The 27,391-nt window shown below is 35.9% G+C and overlaps 1 protein-coding gene and 1 long non-coding RNA gene across 4 annotated transcripts in view; one reads left to right on the plus strand and one right to left on the minus strand.

Annotated features, from left to right (window-relative positions):
- The window catches only part of LOC147839712 (uncharacterized), a 19,974-nt gene extending 8,429 nt beyond the window's left edge, over positions 1-11,545 (minus strand). The window contains exon 1 of the long non-coding RNA XR_015514918.1: positions 7,516-11,545. This is a non-coding gene — a long non-coding RNA (uncharacterized LOC147839712). The remainder of the gene's footprint in view (positions 1-7,515) is intronic.
- pias1b (protein inhibitor of activated STAT, 1b) overlaps positions 1-27,391 on the plus strand; it is a 50,692-nt gene that overhangs the window by 17,101 nt on the left and 6,200 nt on the right. For all 3 annotated transcript variants that reach the window (XR_015514916.1, XM_087293134.1, XM_087293133.1), the window contains exons 2-11: positions 12,215-12,659; positions 19,506-19,590; positions 19,906-19,953; positions 20,276-20,366; positions 22,669-22,803; positions 22,885-22,990; positions 24,358-24,431; positions 25,523-25,683; positions 26,176-26,306; positions 26,441-26,621. Coding sequence is in view for 2 of the 3 variants with exons in the window: in XM_087293133.1 (XP_087149259.1) it covers positions 12,215-12,659; positions 19,506-19,590; positions 19,906-19,953; positions 20,276-20,366; positions 22,669-22,803; positions 22,885-22,990; positions 24,358-24,431; positions 25,523-25,683; positions 26,176-26,306; positions 26,441-26,621 (1,457 nt within the window). In the remaining variant the exon portion in view is untranslated. The remainder of the gene's footprint in view (positions 1-12,214; positions 12,660-19,505; positions 19,591-19,905; positions 19,954-20,275; positions 20,367-22,668; positions 22,804-22,884; positions 22,991-24,357; positions 24,432-25,522; positions 25,684-26,175; positions 26,307-26,440; positions 26,622-27,391) is intronic.

The following is a 27,391-nucleotide window of genomic DNA, read 5'->3' on the forward strand; positions in this document are numbered from 1 at the left end:
AGTATCATGCTAGTAACATGCTAATTCATGCTAGAATCGTGCAAACAACATGCTAATTCATGCTAGAATCGTGCTAACAACATGCTAATTCATGCTAGAATCGTGCTAGTAACATGCTAATTCATGCTAGAATCGTGCTAGTAACATGCTAATTCATGCTAGAATTATGCTAGCAACATGCTAATTCATGCTAGAATCATGCTAACAACATGCTAATTCATGCTAAAATCATGCTAACAACATGCTAATTCACGCTAGAATCATGCTAACAACATGCTAATTCACGTTAAAATCATGCTAATACCATGCTAATATATCTATCTATCTATCTAGCTATCTAGCTATCTAGCTATATATCTATCTTTTCATACTTTTAAAAACTGTTTAAACTAAATAAACTATTACCGTCATGCTTTCACAAGCCAGCCTCAAAGTTTGTTCTCAAACTTTAAGAATCTAGTTATTATTCTTCTTCTGAGACTAAAAATTAAACTGTATCTCGTCCTAGGCCTTTCAAGCTATGACCATCAAACTCGGGTCAGACCTCTGACCTATTCTGACTCGAGTTGCTATATCTTTTCCGACTGATCCGACTTTCGGTTTTCCGAAAAACGTCCCGGGACCGTCGGAAAAATCCCATAGACGTAACATTGGATCAAACTTTGTGACCTCATAACTCCGCATCAGAATGTCACACAGACTTCTAACTGGGCTCATTTAACTCAGACTATCAAACTGCCAATGACTGATCACCTTTAAACTTCCTGGCCACGCCCTAGCAACCACTTTTGGACCCTAGAAACCGTCCCATAGACTTCCATTGCAAAAGACTCTCATTGACTTTACATGGGATCAAACTTTGTGAGCTCATAACTCTGCATCAGACTGTCCTACAGACTAATGGCTGAGCTCATTTAACTCAGTCTAGCCAGCAGCCAATCACTGATGGCCTTTTAACTTTCTAGCCACACCCTAACAACCAGATACTGCACCCTAGCAACTGTCCCATAGACTGCCATTAAAGAGGTTCAGACTGATATTGTCATGCTGCAGTGTGATAGAGACATGGGGGTTGTTTTTAACTGTTCATACTGTCAAGAAGCTTTGATACATCATCAGTCTAAGCTGTCAATCAACTCCATAGCAACAAAACAGACTAACCTAGCAACGATATAGCACCAGCTATATCTCAGCATCAGAACATCGTAGAGAAGCGGGGGTTGGCTTGTTTTATCTATCTATCTATCTATCTATCTATCTATCTATCTATCTATCTATCTATCTATCTATCTATCTATCTATCTATCTATCTATCTATCTATCTATCTATCTATCTACCTGTATCTATCTATCTATCTATCTATCTATCGATCTATCGATCTATCTACCTCTATCTATCTATCTACCTCTATCTATCTATCTATCTATCTATCTATCTATCTATCTATCTATCTATCTATCTATCTATCTATCTATCTATCTACCTCTATCTATCTATCTACCTCTATCGATCTATCGATCTATCTACCTCTATCTATCTATCTATCTATCTATCTATCTATCTATCTATCTATCTATCTATCTATCTATCCATCATGCTAACAACATGCTAATTCATGCTAGAATCATGCTAGTTACATGCTAATTCATGCTAGAATCATGCTAGTCACATGCTAATTCATGCTAGAATCATGCTAGTCACATGCTAATTCATGCTAGAATCATGCTAACAACATGCTAATTCATGCTAGAATCATGCTAATTTATGCTAAAATCATGTTAGTAACATGCTAATCCATGCTAGAATCATGCTAACAACATGCTAATTCATGCTAGATTCATGCTAGTAACATGCTAATTCATGCTAGAATCATGCTAGTATCATGCTAATTCATGCTAGCATCGTGCTAACAACATGCTAATTCATGCTAGAATCATGCTAGTAACATGCTAATTCATGCTAGAATCATGCTAACAACATGCTAATTCATGCTAGAATCATGCTAACAACATGCTAATTCATGCTAGAATCATGCTAACAACATGCTAATTCATGCTAGAATCATGCTAGTAACATGCTAATTCATGCTAGAATCATGCTAACAACATGCTAATTCATGCTAGAATCATGCTAGTGAAATGCTAATTCATGCTAGAATCATGCTAACAACATGCTAATTCATGCTAGAATCATGCTAGTAACATGTTAATTCATGTTAGAATCATGCTAACAACATGCTAATTCATGCTAGAATCATGCTAGTAACGTGCTAATTCATGCTAGAATCATGCTAGAAACATGCTAATTCATGCTAGAATCATGCTAGTTACATGCTAAATCATGTTAGAATCATGCTAACAACATGCTAATTCGTGCTAGAATCATGCTAGTAGCATGCTAATTCATGTTACAATCATGCTAATTCATGCTAGAATTATGCTAGGAACATGCTAATTCATGCTAGAATCATGCTAACAACATGCTAATTTAAGCTAGAATCATGCTAGTCACATGCTAATTCATGCTAGAATCATGCTAGTCAAATGCTAATTCATTCTAGAATCATGCTAACAACATGCTAATTCATGCTAGAATCATGCTAGTAACATACTAATTCATGCTAGAATCATGCTAACAACATGCTAATTCATGCTAGAATCATGCTAGTAACATGCTAATTCTTGCTAGAATCATGCTAACAACATGCTAATTCATGCTAGAATCGTGCTAATTCATGCTAAAATCATGCTAGTAACATGCTAATTCTTGATAAAATCAAGCTAGGTACATGCTAATTCATGCTAGAATCATGCTAGTAACATGCTAATTCATGCTAGAATCGTGCTAGTAACATGCTAAGTCATACTAGAATCATGCTAGTAACATGCTAATTCATGCTAGAATCATTCTAGTAGCATGCTAATTCATGCTAGAATCATGCTAGTAACATGCTAATTCATGCTAGAATCGTGCTAATAACATGCTAAATCATGCTAGAATCATGCTAATAACATGCTAAATCATGCTAGAATCATGCTAACAACATGCTAATTCATGCTAGAATCATGCTAACAACATGCTAATTCATGCTAGAATCATGCTAACATTATGCTAATTCATGCTAGAATCATGCTAACAACATCTATCTATCTATCTATCTATCCATCTATCCATCTATCTATCTATCTATCTATCTATCTATCTATCTTTTCATACTTTTTAAAACTGTTTAAATAAACTATTACCGTCAGGCTTTCACAAGCCAGCCTCAAAGTTTGTTCTCAAACTTTAAGAATCTAGTTCTTCTTCTTCTTTCTTCTGAGACTAATTTTAAAGTCTATCTCCTCCTAACCCTTTCAAGCTTCATACCTCAAACTTTCGTCAAACCTTCAAACTGGTCTGACTCGGGTTGCTATATCTTTTCCGACTGATCCGACTTTCGGTTTTCCGAAAAACGACCCGGAAAATTCCCAAAATTCCCATTGACTTAACATTGGGTCAAACTTTGTGACCTCATAACTCTGCATCAGACGTTCCTACAGACTTCTAACTGGGCTCATTTAACTCAGTCTAGCCAGCAGCCAATAACTGATGACCTTTAAACTTACTAGCCACTCCCTAGCAACCACTTTTGGCACCCTAGCAACTGTCCCATAGACTTCCATTGTAAAAGACTGCCATTGACTTAACATTGAGTCAACCTTTGTGAGCTCATAACTCTGCATCAGACTGTCCTACAGACTAGAGTCAGGCCTCATTCAACTCAGTCTAGTCAGCAGCCAATCACTGATGACCTTTAGACTTACTAGCCACTCCCTAGCAACCACTTATGGCACCCTAGCAACTGTCCCGTAGACTTCCATTCAAAAGACTCTCATTGACTTAACATGGGATCAAACTTTGTGAGCTCATAACTCTGCATCAGACTGTCATAGAGACTAATGGCTGAGCTCAATTAACTCAGTCTAGCCAGCAGCCAATCACTGATGGCCTTTTAACTTTCTAGCCACACCCCTAACTACCACATACTGCACCCTAGCAACTGTCCCGTAGACTTCCATTACAAAAGACTCTCATTGACTTAACATGGGATCAAACTTTGTGACCTCATAACTCTGCATCAGACTGTCATAGAGACTAATGGCTGAGCTCATTTAACTCAGTCTAGCCAGCAGCCAATCACTGATGGCCTTTTAACTTTCTAGCCACACCCCTAACTACCACATACTGCACCCTAGCAACTGTCCTATAGAATGTAATTAGCTGTGCTATCAAATGCTTACATGCATATCTTTGCATAGCAGTGTCCTATTGACTTGGGGGATGGCTCATCTGACTCAGACAACCAATGAGCATCTCAATATGATAATAAAGCTCACAAGCCACGCCCCCAAATTGATTCCATAGACTTCCATTAAAATAGGCCAAGATGCATATCTTTGCATAGCAGTGTCATAGAGACACGGGGGTTGGTTCATTAGACTAAGACAACCAACCACATTCAAGTTAACTCTGTAACCTCGCCCATAGCAACAAAACAGAGTACCCTAGCAACCATTCATCAACAGCTATATCTCAGCATCAGAACATCGTAGAGACTTGGAGATTGGCTCGTTTGACTCATGCTAGCAAACGAAACTTCCTATATGCTACACATGCTAGCAGTGACTAGCTACATGCTAATATTGACTAGCCAAGTACTGTAACTTGCTAGAAATGCTTACTAAGTATAAATGTTTTATCAAGCATGTATGTGAGGCTTGCCTAGTAACCAACCAGGGTACCCTAGCAACTGCCTAGCAACCACCCAAATTACCCTAGCAACCGCCTAGCAACCACCTAGCAACGGCCTAGTAATGCCTTAGTAAGGGCCTAGCGACCACTCAGGACACCCTAGCAACCGCTTAGCAACCACTCAGAATACCTTAGCAACCACCTAGCAACACCTTAGCAACCACCTAGCAACCACTTGGGACACCTTAGCAACCACCTAGCAACACCTTAGCAACCACCTAGCAACCACTCAGAACACCCTAGCAACTGCCTAGCAACGCCTTAGCAACCACCTAGCAACCACTCAGGACACCCTAGCAACCACCTAGCAACACCTTAGCAACCACCTAGCAACCACACAGGACACCCTAGCAACCACCTAGCAACGCCTTAGCAACCACTCAGAACACCCTAGCAACCATCTAGCAACCACTTAGGACACCTTAGCAACCACCTAGCAACACCTTAGCAACCACTCAGAACACCCTAGCAACCGCCTAGCAACACCTTAGCAACCACCTAGCAACCACTTAGGACACCCTAGCAACCGCCTAGCAACACCTTAGCAACCACCTAGCAACACCTTAGCAACCACCTAGCAACCACTCAGGACACCTTAGCAACCACCTAGCAACACCTTAGCAACCACCTAGCAACCACTCAGAACACCCTAGCAACCGCCTAGCAACACCTTAGCAACCACCTAGCAACCACTCAGGACACCTTAGCAACCACCTAGCAACACCTTAGCAACCACCTAGCAACCACTCAGAACACCCTAGCAACCGCCTAGCAACACCCTAGCAACCACCTAGCAACGCCTTAGCAACCACTCAGAATACCCTAGCAACCACCTAGCAACCACTTAGGACACCTTAGCAACCACCTAGCAACACCTTAGCAACCACTCAGAACACCCTAGCAACCGCCTAGCAACACCTTAGCAACCACCTAGCAACCACTCAGAATACCCTAGCGACCACCTTGCAACACCTTAGTAACCACTTAGCAACTAGTCAGAACACCTTAGCAACTGCCTAGCACCACCTTAGCAACCACCTAGCAACCCCTCAAAACACCCTAGCAACCGTCTAGCAACACCCTAGCAACCACCAAGCAAATAGTCAGACCACCTTAGCAACTGCCTTGCACCACCTTAGCAACCACCTAGCAACCACTTAAAACACCCTAGCAACCGCCTAGTAAAATGCTAATTCATGCTAGAATCATGCTAACAACATGCTAATTCATGCTAGAATCATGCTAGTAACATGCTAATTTATGCTAGATGTATGCAAACAACATGCTAATTCATGCTAGAATCATGCTAGTAACATGCTAATTCATGCTAGAATCATGCTAACAACATGCTAATTCATGTAAGAATCATGCTACTAACATGCTAATTCATGCTAGAATTATCCTAGTAGCATGCTAATTCATGCTAGAATCATGCTAGTAACATGCTAATTCATGCTAGAATCACGCTTACAACATGCTAATTCATGCTAGAATCATGCTAGTAACATGCTAATTCATGCTAGAATCATGCTAACAACATGCTAATTCATGTAAGAATCATGCTACTAACATGCTAATTCATGCTAGTAATATGTTAACTCAAGCTAAAATCATACTAACATTCTATTTACACTTTAAAACCACTTCAAACTTTCAGATTCGGCTTTTCAAGCCACCATAAAGTTTGTCCTCAAACTTTAATATCTAGTTAAATATTACAATTGTAACAACATAGACAGCAACACTTTTGCACAATCGATTCCCAGCTGATTCAGTCGTTTCATAAGAGGACTGCGCTTCTGTTCTTTTTTCCTTGTCAACATAAAGGCAGTGAGGTGCGCCTAGCGTTTTTGGAATGAAAAAAAGCATGTTAGCTGTGGTCGGCCACTTGTTTAACTGCAAGACATACTTAACTTGCGGGACGATAACTTATAACCCGTGCCTACAGACACATTTGCCAAAGAAGCAAAATGGAAGAAGAATATTGCTGTTTGAAACAGACGTGTTGATGCCAAAAAAAGCGCCTATGTTGACCTGGATCTGCGTCATAAACGCAACAAATAGGCTTTACCTTTTATTTTACAGCTTATAAAGCATGTATGCTCATTAATGCAATATCATATTTAAACAACAAAACTGTTTACAAAAAGTCAACATATGCGCGCGTGTTGTTGTCTTTTCATCACACAGCGCGCTCACTTGAGCCGCGATGGAGAGAAAGGAAACCACGTCAAGACATAATCTTTAATATTATGATTTCTATTAAAAATGTAAAAATGTTTTATGATTATAATAATACAAGCAGTGCATTAAATAAATGCAGCGGGTAATTTAAGGAAGTCAGCTATTTTTATTTGACGGAAGAAAAAAACATGATTGGAAAAAAATCAGTCAGTATTTTGGTTTTGTAATATAAATTAATTATTTAAGTGAAAATAATTTAGGGCAGTCCTATTTATTTTATTTAGTTTATTCTGTTCTTCTGTGCTAAACACTGCAGGTGCGTGAAAATGCTCTGTTGTTGTGTTCTGTTATTAATATGCTAGCATATAAAAATAAATCAGTATTTTGAAATGCAATATTTAATTTGTCGGACACAAAATAGTCACGTCAATTTGTTTAATATAAAATTAATAGTAATCTGACCAGTTAACCGTTAATAACCGATTAATGAGCGGCGGTTGTCGGTTAGCAAAATTAACCGAAATGAGCATCCCTACTCCAAATAAATTCATATTTCAGATAAAATCTAAAAGGAAAAGAAAAACTGCACAACTGTATATTTTTTGTACATTTATCATTATTTTAAACTGTTTCATTTTACATGCAAAGTGTAGTAGTATCTTTTCAATTGATTATGTGGGAATATGGATGATACAAAATTATAACACATTATAAATAAATTAAAAAAATAATTCGCAAGAAAATACAGGGCAGTTTTATGTAAAAGCATTTAATTTGGTGGCTAAACACATAGGAATGTGACTTTATTGCTGAAGATTTGTCACTTTACTCACAGCTCAGGTATTGATTTGCTCAGAGCGAAACCATCCTTGGAGCAGGTTAGATATGTCAAGTTAATCATCATGACAATGAAATTAGTTCATAACTAACCCACCTTCTTTAGTTTGTTCAAACTAAATAAATTATTAAACTAGACCTCAGGCCTCAGTCTGTTCTATGAGTTGTTCACGAATTTGCCAAACTTTAAATGTATTGGACATCTCCTCTAGGTTTTCACTGGGGGCTGATGAGAGCAAGAGCCTCATCACCAGTGAAGCTTGTTTATTTGTGTTGGGTGGAAATTAATAAAGGGTGTTTGTGTCAGTATTTGTGTGAACAGTCCAGTTGGCACTTGGTTGTAAACTGGGGAGGGGACTCTGGTCTCTCGGAGGTGGAGAAATCTGAGCCGCTGCTGGTCTGCGGTTCTCTTGTTTTCCCTGGAGCTGTGCTTCACTGCTTTTGTTATGAAAGCTCACTGGCCCAGACTCAGCCTTGATCTTCCCTTCCCCCACTCGTTCACCCTCTTCACCTCTCTACTTGCCCATAGATTTAATACAATCCAAATGCTGCTATACCACCAACACAGCCTTTTATAGTCTCTCAGAATATCTAGAAACAACCGAGGAGGCAAAGTTTGCAAGCGGTTTTGATCCCACACACATGTAGGTGTTAATGTTCGCACATGTGATCTGTTTCATGAGGGTCATCACAATTTCAGGTCTGCACTGCCTTCTGAACAACACGATACAGATATTAGAAGATTATATGTTTCTGACAAGATTTGCATGGGGTAAACTGAACCTTACTGACGTTTCTTTTGGGCAGATTGACTGTGCATGGCTTATGGCTTATAATGAAAGCTTGTTCAAGACTGAGCCTAAAGCTAATTTAGTCCTAGCTGGCCTACATTGTGTATGTAAGGCTTCTAAATCATCATTCATATGGAGCAGAGTAGATTACCTTGTTTTAAATCACAGTCGTTAAATGTGAGGCACCTGAACATTAGTTTTCTTATAAGTTTGGTTGACTGATAGAAAATAAACCATGACTTTGGGATTTCAGCTTGTTCACTGCCCAGCAGTTAGGATGTTTTAAACTAGAGCTGCATAATATAAAAAAAATTGGCAATATATATTGCAATTATGAATACAATTTCAGCAGATGATTTAATATCTCTATTTGGAAAGAATTTATAATGTTAGATTGATTGGGATGATTCTGCAGTGGTAGTGCATCTCTGTGAAGGCTAATAAACAATCAATAAATATAGTAAAGAAAAGTTACACATGAAATAAACAGTGTTTTATCATTTTCCGATTCTAACAGTATTCGGATGTAGTGATTTATTAATAATAATAATTCAAAAAAACGAATCGCTACTAAGTTACAAATGGTACAATTTCTTATACCTGAATGCTTTTAAAATCATTACACAATCACTTAAAAACACATGCAATGTTTAGCTTGAATTATAATTGATCATTTGCATGTCTTGCGATGTGATTACATTGCAATATCGATGCTGAAGCGATATATTGTGCAATAGTATTTCAAACTGATAAAAAAATTATAAAGACATTTATAATTTGATACATTTATTTTCTTTTTAAAAATTCTATTCGTCAAAGAATCTTAACACATGCGTGAACATTATTTCCACAAAAATAGCGGCACAATTTTGTACGTCATTAAAAGCTGTTGTACCAAAACAGAATATTAGAATGTCATATGATCCTTCAGAAATCAATGAAGATTTGAGTAAATCTGTGGGTTTACTAAGGCTGGGCGATAAAATCGGTATTGATATTTATTTATTGCAATATAGTTTTATTAAAATGTGGCTGCTGATCGCGCGCTTTGGAAGCAGAGCCAGTAAGCTAAGGGTGTAAGGTTTTTTTTTCTAATGGAGTTGCGTTACTTGTACGACGTGCACATGGGAGTGAAATACACATGTTGTGCAAGCGACACGCGTGATGCATGCACATTTTCCAAGTACACCTATATGATATGCTTTGAGCGTACCGCAATTCATCCAAGTAGAACTTACCAAACTGCTTCACACTTTGAATGAAATATACACATTTCTGTAATAACGATAGACTAATTACCTCAGAGTGTGCATCTAACACAGTGCATCTAAACTCTGCATTGCTTTATCTTTTCTCATTGCACACACTTCCTAAAATTTTATTTAGCAAGTTTAAGAGTATTTTGTTGTTTGACTGTTAAAACTATTTTACTTGGTAATGTTAGTAAATTAAAAATAGGGATGCATCGATCCTAATACTTGGATCGGATTTCGGTTCGATACCGCATATTCTGTGTAATTTATAAGCCAAAAAAAGCCACGAAGGTAGCCTATTATACTAACACTAGAAAGTTGTTATGTAGGCTACTATATCCCAAATGTTCTCAAGCCATTCTAAAGTTTATTGTGAATTATATGAATGTTCAAGGGGTTAAATTCATGTTCAGTTCACCACTTACTGCCGCTGTGCCTGTCAATCATTCTCCATTCATTCACAATTAAAACTGTGTGCTTTTGTGACAACACCAAAAACTTTCTCCAAGACTATTTGTTCCTGTTAATTTAAGTAATCGGTGGAGAAATGCATTTAGTTTTACATTAAATGGCTACATTTTGGCCTGCAACATATAGAGATCATTGCTATTTCTAAATCATGCACTGTGTCTGTTAGATCAGCAGATCGCATTCACAACACTAGAGAGGGTTATACCTACTCTTCACACACAAAGTAGGCCCACCTGAAACATTTAAATCAAAAAAGGCTTAATAATACATTGGACAGATTCTCAACGCACTGATTTCTTCCCTTTGTGCTGCTGTTTTAGAAGCGTCCGTATAGCCGAGGCCTGCTCGCTGTCTTTTAGTTATGCAAGCGATTCATTCAGGCACCGGCTGCACAGACTCAACATGCGCCGCTCCATAAGATTAGTCTTACAATAAGTTTATGTACTCTCATCCTTTAGATTGAGTTTATTCTTTCGAAGAGAATACTTTAAGTGCTGCGAATAGTTTGTAAAGCCTGGCTCATTGTGATCAAAATAGTTGATTAAATTATTAAAAGTGAAACTGACGGGCGCATATTAATTGTCATTAACAGAAAATAATTTAGCCTAATATAGGCTACTCTCAAACTGTGAATATTTCTCTGTCATTTAATATATATATATTAACATTTTAATTAACAGACCAGTTTGTCTGAAACATAAAAGCGGACCTTGTTTGAACTTCACCTCAAATCATCTTGTTTATTTTGTAGATAACTGACCAACAAAAATACATTAAAATAACCAACAAATTATACCGAACGAAATTCGTTTCATAAAGACAAAAAATAAATTTTCTGACATTTTTCAGGCGAGTTTAGGTGGGGTAATGTTTATTAAGTAAAACTGGCCTCAGACGGTTTTATTTAGTCTGCTTCAAACCTGCAGGAAAATATCAGGCTGATTAATTTACCTACGATTAGAGTCAGTAGTGGTACCCTATTACAGATTTCAAAGAAAAATCTTAATATTAAAAAGAAAACAAGCTGGACCACAACAGATTATTTCAATCTCACAATGAGTGCTCAAATAATGAAGCCAGTTTATAGCAAGCGTCATGTTTAGTTAGATTGTTCCATCTGTCATATACATTAGGCTTTTAGGTCTGTTATTTTTTTACTAAAGAAGATTCATTATTTGAGTTTATCACCAGAACTATAGAAGCTATATTATGGTAATAAAAGAAATAAACAAAAAAAAAAAACCACGAGATCAAATCTGTATCGGTGTTTACTCAATTTTGGTATCGAGATCAGATCGGTTCTAAAAAAAAAATGGTATCAGTGCTTCCCTAATTAAAATAAAGTGGTTAACTGAAAAAAAAACTAATATACCTAAATAAATTTTTAAAAAATTGTCAGTAATTATCGATACTGAATGATATGAAGTTGCTTCTTTTGTCATTGTCCAATCAAATAAAAGCAGAGCCGGGGCTTCCGTTGAGGTAACAGCAGTGTTTATGTTGTCAAAAGTCGGTCGCTGTTTTGAGTTATTCGAAGATGTATAATTTCTTCTTTCTGAGGGTCTCTGGTGCGCCTCACATTCTCAGAGCAGAAAAGCGTGATCGGCCCATAAAGCTATTTAAATATTTTCAATTTTTCTAAATTTTACCGTTTATTTTTAGTTTTTTAGCAGATAAATGTGACCTTGGTGAGCATTACTAATTTGAGCGTTTTTACTAATAAAAATGCTAATATTTCAAATTAGTTTTACCAACATGTAAACACTTCAACTGTTTAGATAATTGCCTCATCAATCATAATTTTGGGGTTTAACTATACTTAATCTAAATAGATGATCTCTTCAGTCATTACTTTACTCCTGTTTCCTCTTTTTTTAAAACAGCAAATGGTGATGAGCCTCCGTGTCTCAGAGCTTCAGGTTCTTCTGGGATATGCAGGCCGCAACAAACATGGAAGGAAGCATGAACTCTTGACCAAAGCGCTACATTTGTTGAAAACGGGCTGCAGTCCTGCTGTGCAGATGAAGATCAAGGAGCTCTACCGCCGACGCTTCCCCACAAAAATGGTGTCCCCGACAGACCTCTCTCTCCCCGGCATACACTCCAGCTCTGGAGGGGCTTCCGCAGGCCTGCCAGCAAGCCTCACACAGCTGGCATATGATGGCCACGGCTCACCGTCTCTACTACCTGTCGCACTGCTTGGGCCAAAACATGAGCTGGGCCTGCCCCACCTGCCCTCCGCCCTTCACCCAGTCCATCCAGACGTCAAGCTCCAGAGGCTGCCCTTCTACGATGTGCTTGATGAGCTCATCAAACCCACCAGTTTAGGTGAGTAAGAATGACTTGAAAATGTTTTTAAAAATGTGTGTTCGTGTAGCTGTGATCAGGAACAAGGATAGAGTGTGGAAACGGGAAGGGATTTGAATAAAGTTCCAATGTAAAAAGACAGCTAATTTGCACACCAGCAATGACAGATGTCAAAAGTAGCAGTTACAGTGCTACTGAGAGCTGAAAGAAGATGATCTGAAATCCATATTACTTTAGGGCTGGGTGATACATCAAATATTATCGATAATATCACAACAATTTTGTTGATGATTTTGAAATATTGCGCATATCGAATAATTCAAATTCAAGCTCAGCTACTTTCCCAAAAGAATGCACCGATCATCCAATATTAGGTCCCTCTTAAGCATTACCATGTGTAAAAGAGACGTGAGGTGAGGGAGGGTCTTATTTGACACATTTCCAAAATAGGAAAAAGACTAGGGAGGAGATGATGAATTAGTCCTCAGAAGAAACACACATTCTGTAAATTGGGGGTGGGCGAAAATCTCACTGTTTAAAATACACTGTTTTTAAACTCACAATACATAATGTCCCTATTTGCATTGCTGTTTGTGGCGGCTATAAAATAAATAAATGGAAATTATCCACATGCATGGTAAGCCGCATATCATGTTTGTTCATTTCTCTCTCACACACAAGCATTTGTTTCAAAAGTGCAGCATATATAGGCCTATATTGTATTTATTTAAAAACACACTTTAATGTTTAGGCATTTTGTTTTATGAGATAACTGGCAACGGTTTAGTACTCTACACATTTGAGCCTAATTATCCACACACACACACACACACACACACACACACACACACACACACACACACACACACACACACACACACACACACACACACACACCGAGAATACCATTTAAGGTGGATAATAAAAAAGGATATTTATCTATCTTTCTATCCATATCCTTCCATCCATCTAACCTAGATTTTACCAGAGCTCTGTATTTGTTGACATGTTATAACTAATTTGTATAAAACTAAGTAGAATATATTATTTTATAGCTATCGAGAAAATAATTGCGAGGCTGAAAGAAAATTTGCTACGAAGAAGCATTTGGAAATCGCGAGTGGTTTCACTTTCTGTATTTCAATTCATCTTTATGTCTATATTGCTTTTACAATGCAGATTGTGTCAAAGCACTTAACATGAAAGTTTATAGTAAATTGAACGTGTCTGTCCAGTTTTTTTTGCCTGATCTTGCTGCGCATCTATATTTGAAATAAATTTGGAGACCTAGTAAATGCAAAAATGTCTGTATATATTGGATATTGGAAAAATGTTGACAATATCGAGATATAATTTTTTCATTTAGCCCTATATACCACTGGTCCAAATTCTGGTAAAAACGTTTTTTTACAAACATGTTTTGTGTTAGTCTGCCACACCAAACCACCCACCCACCCACACCAAAAAAACTTTAAGCAATGCTTTTTGGTTGGTGCACTTTTAACATGTCTCAAAATGATGACAATAAGGGATGATCGAAGAATCAGGGGAGAGACTTTCTCATGCAAAATAATGCAATTATTATGACTCATTTACAGTAGTGTACAGGGTTGGATTGAACAAGCCCTCTCTCATGAATTAATGTGTAGAAATGCTCTAGATTAATTATATGTGTACTCTACTGTCAAGGCAGCCAATCACCGCTCCAAATTAACATGTATTTCATGACATAGTTCCAACATTTCTTTTTAAACCTAAAGTATGAATTTAATCAGAAACGCACTAAAATAACCAATTTTCACGAGTCATTTTACTTTTTTAACAATGTCCCACTTGTGTATGTCTGTTAAAATGACATAAAATATGTATTTCAGGATTGCAAGACCTTTTAAAACCTTAAGGTTTAAATTGTACTTCTATACTGTTGAATTAAGAAATGTCATTGTCAAAGGATTTTATGCTCAGTAAGGTCATTTGTAAGAAGTTTCACTTCATGTGCATGTACGTTTGAAGCATCATTATTGATTGTGCATACATAAAAGCAGTTTTGTGATGTATTGCAGCCATACTCTGTGAATTTCAGTAAAAAAAAGAACCATTTACAAGATAACAAAGGCACTCTCTAATCTTTTAATTATGATGCAACCCTTCAGATAACACACCATCTGGTTGATTTTCAAATTCTATCACTTTGGACATCCCTTCACGACCTCTCTTGAGGATTCCCCTCCCCCCACACATACAAACATAAAGGTGCTCTTCAAGTGATTTATAGCTTATCAGATTGAACAAGGGCCACGTGCGCTATATTTAGTCATCCAGCTCATGCTAAGAATAAATGGCCAATATCAATGGAAAGGATGTGTCATTAAGCATGTAGCCTGGGCATTTCTGCTGTGATAGTTTCCTCTTCAGCAGTTATCTTTAAAGTGCATGGCAGAATCACTAGCCATAGTGTTCTCACTTCAGGACCGATACAATTATTCAGGATCAAGTTGTTTTATTTTTCAAAAGGAAATGACTGCCAAAGTGGGTGTTCAGAAGTAATGCATGGGGCCAGACGGACCAAACTCCATCCAAAGATAATTCTGTATGTTGTTTCTGAGCAGGTGGCAGTTTGAGTCAAATATCAGTTCTTAACCGATGCTTAGCTCATTTTTGGACTGTGGATGCAAGTTACCTTATTTGAAGATTCATTTTCTTACAAGAGCTCTTAAGGAGTTCAGTTGAGTGCAAATTGCTAAACTGCTTTCCGCTGTGCATTGCAAAGGACCCTGCAACATTAAATTGCTTCTCAAGAAAACAACGGGGTCCTCCTTCCATATTGAGTTGAAGTCCCTCAAACCGAACGCTTCTTTCTAGGTCAGTGCGATGAAAACGATTGGTGAATTTCGAGTTGTTTGAGCTTAGAGAGCAACCAGTGTTGATGGATCTTCTGCGCGCTGGAGAATTGGCTCTCCTTCCTCATATGTACAGATTAATCATCTGCCAGCATCTCACTGTTAAACCACGCTTCAAGTAGAATAGATTTTCCTCTTCACATGACTACTCAAGTGGTCAGTGTGCAGAAAACGAACCTCTCGTTTCTCTTTCATTGGGTTTAGGCCTGTCGAGGTGCAGATAGAGCTTCCTCTTATCTCTCGCGCTCCTGAAACCCTTTGCTTCGTTTAAGGAGATTGGGTTATGTAACCTGAGGTTATTTTTGGCGCTGTTGTAGAGTTTGGCTTTGAAATAAACTGCACAAGCATTTGAAATAGTTCCACGGCAAAGAACCAGTAACCTTGTGTCTGTAACTGATATGCTGCTTTGCTATAGTTTTGAGATGATTAAAGGAAAAGTTCACTCTATAAAAGGAACATTTAATCACCCTCAAGGGCTTCCCAGCCTTAATGGCTTTTTTTTCTATTGACCACATTATATTTTGAAGAATGACTATAGTTCCTTTCACACATACAGACGTTTCCAAAAAGGGATCATGTGTGAACAGGCCCTTTTTGAGAATGCTAGTAAATTTGTTCTAGAGTTGTAACATTACTGTTAATTTGACAGAAAGCTGTTCTTTGTGAAAGCAGAAGGAAAATTGTCGCAAAGATTTCATTCATGTTTGGAACGTGGTGATGTGAGAGGTCTACTTTGGCCAATCAGAACATTCAGAAGCATTCACATCCGCGCTGTTTATGATAATAAAAGCCTCTGAATACTTTTCCAGAAACATTTAGCAGCTATTTGTTAGTCAGATAACGTTTCTATGTTCATTATTAAAGCTCCAGTGAGTGCTAGCTCACAAACAAATGTGCATCTCAACATACTAAAGTGTTTTTCCATGTTTACATTGAAATTGTTCTCAATATGTATCCATCCACACAATTTGTAATGTAGTCAAATGTGTCAACATTTAGCTGTGGTTCGCGCTTCTGCTGTTGGATGTCTCTGGGACAAAAGCAGCTGCATGAATGCTGAAGCTTTAAGTAAAAGTGAAACCATCAACAAAGGCTTGACCCCTATTATTTTCACAAATACAAGCACAGCTGTTTAGAGGTCATTTCTGGTCAATGATGTCAGATTTTACTGTTTTTTTGGAATGGATGTGTGTAAGGCTGGGCAATTTGGCCCAAAATAAAATTTCGATTAAATGAACATTTTACCTCGATTACAATTAATGAACGATTATTTTATTTATTTTATGTTTTTGCCCTCATAGTTAATTGTCAAGTTTGGTACAGTAAATATGTTTACATATTAAAAGTAAGAGATTTTTGAATGAAGGGTGCATTACTTTATTTTAAAATAATTGAAGGAAACACACACTATCTACTATCTATGATTATTTATTGAACATCATAATAGAAAATCCGTCTCAAGCCATTTCTGGCCCAGCTTCCTATCATTGTTAGTTTAGTTACTTTTTTTTAAGAGGTGCACAGGTGTACGAGCTCATGAAGGCTGCGCCGGACCATACCCGTGAGTTTGATGCAGAAGTAGAAATTAGCCTTTAACAAAGCAGGGTTTTGTGACTCCACATGCAGTAGGGAAAGTAATGGAAAAAATTGACCTGGAAAATTATATTCTTTATAGGTCCTGACTGTCGATTTTGATTACTTTTTGATTAATTGCCCAGCCCTAGATGTGTAAATAGTCCTTGCCTGTGTGAAAAGCGCTTTTTTGAATTTACCAGTAAAGTATTTCTGGACATTTTCCTGATGTTTACCGGTATCTCTGTGTGAAAGGGGCTTTTGACATCCATAGTATAGGAAAAAATACTGTGTAGGTCATTGGCTACTTTTTACACTTTTTTCAAAATTTCATTTGTTTTTAACTGATGGAACTGAAATGGCTTTTGATCAAGTGGATAGTGAGTTTTCGAAAATATAAAAATATGAAATATGCAAATATATTTTACCTGAAGTACGTGAACCAGCAAAAAGCATTTACATTACAAGGAAGTTGGTTCTTCCTAGCAGTTTCCCCTTCAGAAAACATGTCTGACTTACTGAAACATTGTTTATGGACATTATGGAACAGAAAACTCCCTCTCTAAACTTCCCTCTTGGTGGAAAGTTGGAGAAGTGCAGTTCTCTGAAATATCTTTTGTGTGCAGCGTGTGGAAGTAGGTTTATTATAGTGCTATTACTGAATTAAAATGATGTTATTAAAAATAAAAAATTATTTTATTAAACCTAATAATTTAGATTGTTTTTGAAACAGTCACTTTAAAATAATAATAAAAAGGCAATGCACTTAGTAATAAAATATTTTATTTTCATTGTAAGGAATTATAAAATAAAGAGCTTGCTAAGCAATTGATAGAATACTTGCGTCTCTGTTTTACATTTAGACCAAAGGTATGCATAACAAAGAAAAGGATCATGTTATGTTTACTTTTCACTCTGTGCTTCTTAAGTGTTATTAAATGCTGTATTACACATTTCAGTTGTGTAATTCCACAAAATATAGCTTCATTTCATGTATGTTAAAATGAAATGATTGTAAAAATAATCTGCAGTCAATTTTTTGTGTGGTTTCCTTTAAGTTTTCAAAAGTTCCTTTTAAGTTGTCAAAAAGGTTGTAAAAATAAACCCAAAAATAACCTTCTGAGAAATATTTTTTGTAATGATTGCAAAATAATAATCTAAAAATAACCAATAGAGGGTGTTCTGTATTGTAATGTACTGTTTTGTTCTAAAAAAAAATTTGTGTGTGTGTGTTTGGAAAAAACCCCCACTAATTTTTGAAGCATTCTGTTTTTCTTGGAACCTATTAATAAACTCTTATTGATACTGAAATACACAGTCTGGATAGATAATAACCAAATATTTGGTAAATAAGCTAAATTGTTTATCATGTGTGTTGGGTCGTCAAAATTTGGTTAGCAAATTAACAAATAAATATAGTTTATTAATATAGGGCTGCACAATATATAGTTTTAGCATCAATATTGCAATGAGAGCATTCGCAATAGTCACATCGCAGAACCTGCATGTTGAGTCTGGATAATAAAGGATCATTTTGCAAGTTTTTTTTTATTCCTGTGGCTGTATGAACATTTTAAAAGCATTTACGCATACAAAATTGTACCAGTTGTAACTTTTGAAAAAATAATAACAGTTTAATTAGTAATGCTGTATTATTTTGTCAAATATAGATAGACTCCTCGGAAAACAATAAAACTGTTAATTTACTTCATTTTCTTTATTGAGTTTGCGCTTCTAGATTGTTTATTATATTTCATGCAGATGTACTCCCACTACAGAATCATCCCAATCAACCATAACTTATAAATTCTGTTCAAATAGTTATTCAAGTAATTTAGTGAAATTGTATTCATATCACAATATATATCACAGATTAAAAAATATTGCAATGTTAGATTTTCCCCTCTATTGTGCAGCCCTAACTGCTACGATGATTAGTTGCTTGATAATATGTTTAATTAGAGCTTTGGTGATTAATTGTTTGTTTTAGTAATTAACAACTATCACAAATAACTTATCACAAATTATTGTGATAATTGAATTATTTCATAAGTAGTCACTTGTCATATACAATTAATACACTTAACACCCTTTATTCAGTGAATTACTATTCAATTCAGTGAAATGCAAAATTTACAATAAAATTGATAATATATAATATTAATATATTGTATCTTTTAGAAATGTTTCAATTCTATTAGAACAGTAAACATCATAATGAAGAGACCATAACAGAATACACCATGGGTTCATTTGGTAATTTATTTATTGTATTTTTTGTTGTTATTTTTCTTTTTGTTTTTACTCTTGATGTAGCTAACTGTGACATTTTTATAGGTTTAATGTGATAAGTTCTCCATCTTCAATGACCATCTCCTCTCTTTCTGTTTTACAGCCTCAGACAACAGTCAGAGGTTTCAGGAAACGTGTTTTGCGTTTGCACTTACGCCTCAGCAGGTCCAACAGATCAGCAGTTCAATGTAAGTGTGCATATCAAATTGCATCATTGGGCAAGAAAACATGTTTCAAGTGATTGAAATGCCCCTTCATAGTTTGAGCTCCTAATAAATTTGAACTAGTAAAGTTACTCAGCCAGAACTGAAAGCCTGTCAAATTGAAAACAGCTGTTAGTCGCTTTATCTTGTCTTGTTAGATATGATCTCCATGTAGTTACACAGCAGGCTCTAGTGCTTATCAAACGTGCCCAAGCGAGCGGTCCTCTCTAGAATGTTTGGTATGCTTTTCTCCTACGCTGCATCACACATTCCTTCACTCCCACCCTGCTCTCTCCACAGGGACATCTCTGGGACCAAATGTGACTTCACCGTGCAAGTACAGCTAAGGTATGATAAGATCGCCGTTTCATCAAAACATGGATAAAACTCAGCCAGAACCTTTTTGACAACTGGAAGCATTTAGCTAAATGACCGCTGAATGTCATTTTACTTCATATCATTGTTTATCAGACTAAATCGTCATAATGTAAAATCTTGTTTCTGACTTTTAAAATGGCAAATGCTCTGTGTTGTGTCTGTGAATGCTCCATCTACTTTCTGATTGTCTGTGTTGAGAAAAACATGCCCCCATCTTCAGCGCTTTCTTTTGTTTGGGTTTCTGAAATCTTTCCCACACATTCCTGAAGGAATCTCAACGCTTATTTTTCAGGTTTTGCTTATCGGAGACGAGTTGTCCTCAGGAAGATCATTTCCCACCCAACCTTTGTGTAAAAGTGAATGGAAAACCCTGTAACCTCCCTGTAAGTCTGGCTTTGTTTTTGGTCACAAATCAGGAAGACTCTTTTAGTTCATCTGCCAATGATGGATAAATAATTCAAAAGAATGATTAGGGTGTACTTAGGTTTATTTATGATTTCAGGATAATATCTTATATCTTTTACCATTTTTGGCATTATAAAATGAAACAAACAAGAGGGTTTTTTCCATTCTTAAAAATCTGGGACTTAAACATACTTTTTAAAATCTTAAATATCCTATGTCTTAAACATGTAATTTCAACATCTTTGACTCTTGATGAATTAGTGTTTCAAATATAGTTCCACAATCACTGGCCACTTTATTAGGTACACCTTACTAATACTGGGTTGCACCCGTTCTGTCTTCAGAGCTGCCTTAATCCTTTGTGGTATAGATTCAACAAGGTACTGGAAATATCAGATTGGGATCTGGTGACTGTGGAGGCCATTTGAGTACAGGGAACTCATTGTCTTGTTCAAGAAATCAGAAATGATTGGCGCTTTATGACATGGCGCATTATCCTCCTGGAAGTAGCCTTCAGAAGATGGGTGCACTGTGGTCATAAAGAGATCGACATGTTCAGCAACACTACTTGGGTAGGCTTTGTAGAATAGCAGTTTATGAAATACTCAGACCAGCCCATCTGGCTCCAACAACCATGCCACGTTCAAAGTCACTTAAATCACCTTTCTTCCCCATTCGGATGCTTGGTTTGAACTGCAGCAGATCGCCCGCCTTAACCATGGCTGTTTCTCAATATGCGTCCTTCAGCGATCTTGCGTCCTTGTGTTCTCTTCTAATGTCATCATCCACTGCCAAAGTTCAGTTCCAATACTCAGGACCGTGTGAAACCTTCCGGATGTGTTCTTGATATCGAGAACGCATCGATGCAGACTTGAGCACCGAACTCGCTCTAGAAGTCCCAGCAGTCATTGCGACCAGAATTGGAAAACACAGCATTTTATATAGGTTTATTATTAAAGCTCAGAGATTTAATTGATTTATCTCAGGAGTTTCCCCAAATGAAACGGTAAAAGTAAACATTAGCATCATTAAGCATTATTAACAAAGAAATAAACATATTAACTGAGTTTATTTGCTGAAATTTGTTTTGAAATCTGTTTTATTTATATTGTGCAACGTATATTTAAAATGTTTTATACATAGTATATATTTTGAAAAGGGGATTAACAATATATCATTGTATGAATGCTTTAATTTTTAAATAATATTCCATTAAAAATGCGTGAAGTCATGTGAACATCTGGAAGAACGCAGCGTCTCATTTCTCACAGGACGCGTTCTCTGTTCTCGCGGCCTCCCGAGTTCGTTCTTCCAAGGACAACTGGCAAAACCGGTCTTAACAAGAACGCAAGTCCTTTCTCTGCATTCTTGTAATTCAGAGACAGCCCATGTCTACATGCCTAAATGCATTGGTTGGCTGCCGTGTGATTGGCTGATTAGAAATTTGCGTTAACAAGCAGTTGAACAGGTGTACCTAATAAAGAGCCAGTGAGTGTATATCTGTGTAGTTCATTGCTTTATATGTCGACTGTTCAAAGCTGTGTTCAATGGATTTTGAGATGACTGCGTGGCATTTTACACTAAGCTATTTACATTTTGTTTAGGTGAATCTCTAAAAAACACAAAACAATCAGCGAATGAATTAACAGTAAATTAATTTGGCCACTATGATAATCATAGTAAAGTAATTTTTTTCCCACTTGTCTATAACCTCGCACAATACACAGCAGTAAACTAGTTAAAGTTAGGTGGAAGGTATGCATTTTCAAGGCTTATAAAAAGACATTTAGACATTTTCATTTTTAAATTGTTAGAATGAAAATGTTTCTTATCACATATTTACTGCTGTGTATGCTGCCTACTGGTTGTGTAATTGTCATATGAAAGTGGATTGACAAATCAGGGAATGAAACACAAGCAGAAGACCAGTCAAAGAGTGATTGTGGATAGCTGCACATCCCTTTTCAAATGTCAACATTTCAGTCCGTCTATACTGAAAAGGAACACCAGGATTTCCAAACTAAAATGGGGTTAATGTGTAATGTCTGAAGATGCTGAAGTAGTGTGGATGCCAGGCATAACCATTACAAAACATATTAACAAGCATATACGTTTTAAAACATACCTGTTTAAAGAGCACCTCCAGACTTTTTCAAAACTTAAATGGTCTCAATTCATTTTTAAGTCATATCAATAGTAAAAAGAATAACCACTTTAATATATTGAAATTGAGTTCTACACAAGTTTGCAATCATGAACTCAGAGCTGTTCTGTCTGCAGGGATATCTTCCTCCAACCAAAAATGGAGTGGAGCCAAAGCGACCGAGCAGACCCATCAACATTACCTCCTTGGTTAGGTTGTCTACAACAGTTCCCAACACCATTGTTGTGTCGTGGACATCAGAAATCGGAAGGGTAATGAATGTGAAATCTGTTTGAAGATCTACTAATCATGTGGCTCAAACTGTGTTTCTAAATACTGCTTTGTCTACACAGAGTTACTCGATGGCGGTATACCTGGTCCGACAGCAGTCATCCTCAGTTTTGCTACAGAGACTACGGTCAAAAGGCATTAGAAACCCAGACCATTCAAGAGCACTCAGTAAGTTTACTCAAAGACGAATTGAACCATTACATAGTTTAATATTACCCACAATACATTCCTTTCTGACACTTTTTACCATACAAATTTGAGCATGTTTTCCTTGAAATATATATAATAGTTAAGAAATACATTTTAAAATTAACGACTAATAATATAATACTTAAATAAATAACTTGTTTATGATACTATTAGTATGCTAGTTCACATCGTCTTGCGCAGAAATTACAAGTTTCTAACAACATTACAATTTCTAACAACTTAATCTTACAATAAGTTGTTAGAAATCAAGTTAAATAAAATTGTGAAAGAAAATAATCTATTTACTTTATTCTCTGAACATTGTGCAAATTCTATACCTGTTGTATTCATCACATCGGCAAGTTATCACATTTGTATTCTAGAGAAATTCAACTCTGTGATGACTGTTGCCTATAGTTAAACATTAAGCATGATTTTTACAGTATTGGCCCACATTGTGGCATTGGAAGCAAGCCTCTGTGAGTCTTTGTGTATGGTTGCCAGCTTTCTTTCTGATTAAAATCACTACCATCTGCTTATAAACTAAATTTTGAACTGAAATAATTTCTACATGTATCATCACTGTAATATTTGCAATTGCAGCTGCTGAATAGAGGAAATTCTAAAAGTGCTGTGTCACGAAGCAAATATGTTTTTGTTGTTTCAAGGTGTTCTTGCCAGTGTAATTATTAAGTTAATTAGGGCGATGGACTAAACAACAATATGTACTTGGGCATAGTTAGATGTAATTACTAAAGCATATTAATCACATGATTAATAATAATGATTTAATAATATTTGGATATTGACAGGTCCAGCTTGTTTTACCTGTTTTCATAATATAGACAGTGTTTATTTACAGTGTTGTGCAAAAACTTTGAAAAACTTTAGAATCTGTAAACGGGTTTCCAAAGGTTTAGCATAACACACTGTTTATGGTAAGATAAACATAATAAATCAAAAGGCGAATTAAATCGCAGGTTGATGTTGAATATTGCTTTTAAAAGAGAATCACAATTAAAAGTTTCTTTGTTTTTCAAACACAATGACTTTCAACTTTGGTCTAACAATCATTGACACATCAATTAATGATAACTGATACAATATTCAAACAATACAGATGAAAGTAACAATTATAAATTTGAAGCAAAATAATTGCAATTTATCAATTTAACAAAAAGTTGTGGTACTAATTGGTTAAGTATTGATCGATGCTTCTCCAAAACCAAGTTTTATTGGAGCTGTCTGTTTTCTTCATGTGGGAGAAAATGCTGCTGTAAAAACACTTTAGAAAATGACTGAAGCTAGTGAGGTGATTGGGTTTGTATTCTGTGCTTTCTCCACAGTCAAAGAAAAGCTCACTGCTGACCCTGACAGTGAGATCGCCACCACCAGCCTGCGAGTCTCCTTGCTCTGTCCGGTATGTAACAGACCCTGAATAAAGAGTGTATTCTCTTCCAGCGATTGTGCTAAACCTTGTAACATTCCTTTGGGCACAACTGCATGAGTCATTTGTCAGAAAAATTTTACTCTTTCTCACTGAGGCCACCAAAGCTATGCTTAAGATTCTCTGAATTCCCAATGTGTGTTCATTGTGAATTGAATCTTTGTGACCGGGTTCTCACAATTAATTAAATGTAAAAATATGGTTTGAGAGGTCATGCTTGTACTGTATGATGCATTTTGTTATATGGCCAAAAATCAAAAATATTAGTTTTTGCCTTGTTTTTATCATTCTGAAACGCATCACACAAGCAAAAATCAGGTCAATTACAAGTGTTATATTGATTTTTATACAACAATAAATTAAATAAGATGTTATAAACACTGACTATTATTTAAATGCACTTTAAAATTTGATTATAGTGTAATTTTGGCAATATTGTGATTAAACTTTACTTAATGTAAACCTAATATTTGCAATACTCTTCATATTTTCATCTAAGAAAGTGACACAGTAAAGGCAAACCTCAGAACAATGTTCATCATGGCATTGAAAAACCTTGAAATTGAATTGTATTTTGCATTTGATATAAGTAGATTGAAAACAGTGGACAGTTATAAAAACAAGTGAAAAATTTTGTCAATTTAATGTCAAAATGAGAAAAGAAGTTCCATCTTGCCATGTAAACATCTTATATCGCCACCTACAGTCTATTTAGTGTGCATTTTAATGCATTTTTTTATAAAATTGTAAATGGCGTTTAAAATAATTCAGAAACATTCTCAGCGAAATGTTTATTTTCCTCCCTTGTGATCAACTATACAATACAGTATTCATTAAATTTTTTTTCAGGGTGTTTAAGAAGGTCTTAAGGTCTTAGGAATTTTCATTTTTGATCAAAAAAAAAAAAAGTACAGAAGTGTTGTTTGAGTGATTTATAAAACCACAAGTCAGCAGTTTAATGATTAGATACTACTGCATAATTATCTTTATTTATTTTTTTATTTTTTTTAAGTTTGTAACCATATAATATATGCTAACTAACACACCTGTGTGTAAACAAACAGCTGGGAAAGATGCGGTTGATGATTCCGTGTCGAGCGTTGACCTGCTCACACCTGCAGTGCTTTGATGCTACACTCTACATTCAAATGAATGAGAAGAAACCCACCTGGGTGTGTCCGGTCTGCGACAAGAAAGCCCCTTATGAACACCTTATTATTGATGGGTCAGTGTTGCTCTCATCTCATACATCTGTTTCTGTAGGCCAGCTGAAATCTGCTAAAACTGTTTAGATTTGCTTTAATGTTTCATGAATTGCTTTAGGTTTCTTTATTTTTGTACACTACCATTGAAAGGTTTGGGATTGATAGGATTTTTGAAAAGTGTCTTATTTTCACCAAGGTTTTTTTACTTAATCAAAATGACAATAAAAGCTTTAATTTTGTAAAAAAAAACTATAATTTTAAACGTAAGTATCTATGTTTATATAAAAATTGTCCAGGTTTAGGGTCATAATGAATCCTCAAAATTTTTTATTATTTTCAAAAATAAAGTCATTTGTTTTCAGATTTTTTTTTTTTTTGACAGATAGAATCTTAACTTGAAAATAAAATTTTAATAAGAAATACAATTGTTTTACCCCAAACTCTTAAAAATATGTGATTTTTATAAAAGGTGTTTGTAGTTTACTACTTGTTTTTTTGTATTTTTTGTACAGATTGTTTATGGAGATCCTGAGCAGTTGTGTGGACTGTGATGAGATCCAGTTTAAAGAAGATGGCAACTGGTCTCCTATGAGATCCAAGAAAGTGGTACAGGAAGTGTCAGCCTCATCAAATGGCGTTGAAGGTATTTCCACAAAGATGGTTACATTCACGGAGACAGACATGTCTCTGTCCTGTAGTAAGAAATGTGTGGTAAAGCGAGGTAGTCAACTTACATTTGATTTCAATAATATTAATTGTTATTTAAATATTTTTTAGACTCGTGTCGGTCAGTTTTGTCAGACCACAGAAACAGTTCGTCCCACAGCAGTAGCAGTAAGAAAGTGGAGGTGATTGACTTGACGTTGGACAGTTCATCAGATGAAGATGATAGTGATGAACCTGCACCTAAAAGAGCCTGTCCATCTCTGTCACCAACCTCCCCGCCAATTAACAAGGGGTGAGTACTTCACTTGTTCATTTGGTGTTTGTTTGTTTGTTTTTTGTCTTAATTTGTTGCCCTATTTATTATTTTAAACCCAGCAAACCTTCTTATAAAATGTTTTGAAGTTGTAATCAATCAGGTATTTTCAAAAGCTTTGTTGTGTTTAGGGTGTACTGAAACATGTTCATTCCTTGTTTTTGTTTTTGCATAAACATTAAAACATTCTTAATGTCTTAAAGTTCAGAAACAACATTAAAGCCTTTGTGTTGTAGTTCTTAAATTGTTTCAAACAGGTCTTAATTTTCTTGTGTAAAGCTGCCCATTCAAACCAACACCCATCCAATCACCAACAATCTATCGCAATAAAACATTTAATAAAAGTTTATCTTCCTTACAATGACTTGTTTAAGTTTATGATTTATTGCTACATACACCGACGTGTACATCATATTGTGCATATGTTTAGTTTACTGTAGTTTTTAAAATTTGTCCGTACAGTTTTAAAAACTTGTATTTAAAGAAATGTTACGATAAAGATATATTTAAAAATTGTAATATATTACCTAATGTATTACAATTTTAAATTTGTGAGTAATATTTATAACAAATACCAACATTTAAAGTTTTTTGATGGCGCAAGTAATAATCTTTTTTCTTGTCCTAAATATACTTTTTGGTAAATTCTTAAACCTTTGTTAAACGTTTTATTGCGATGGATTGTTGGTAATTGGATGGGTGTTTGCTGGATTGGGTAGCTTTACATTGACAGAGAAAAATAAACACCT

The sequence above is a fragment of the Danio rerio genome, chromosome 18, assembly GCF_052040795.2.
Source record: "Danio rerio strain M-AB ecotype USA chromosome 18, GRCz13ab, whole genome shotgun sequence".
NCBI lineage: Eukaryota > Metazoa > Chordata > Actinopteri > Cypriniformes > Danionidae > Danio > Danio rerio.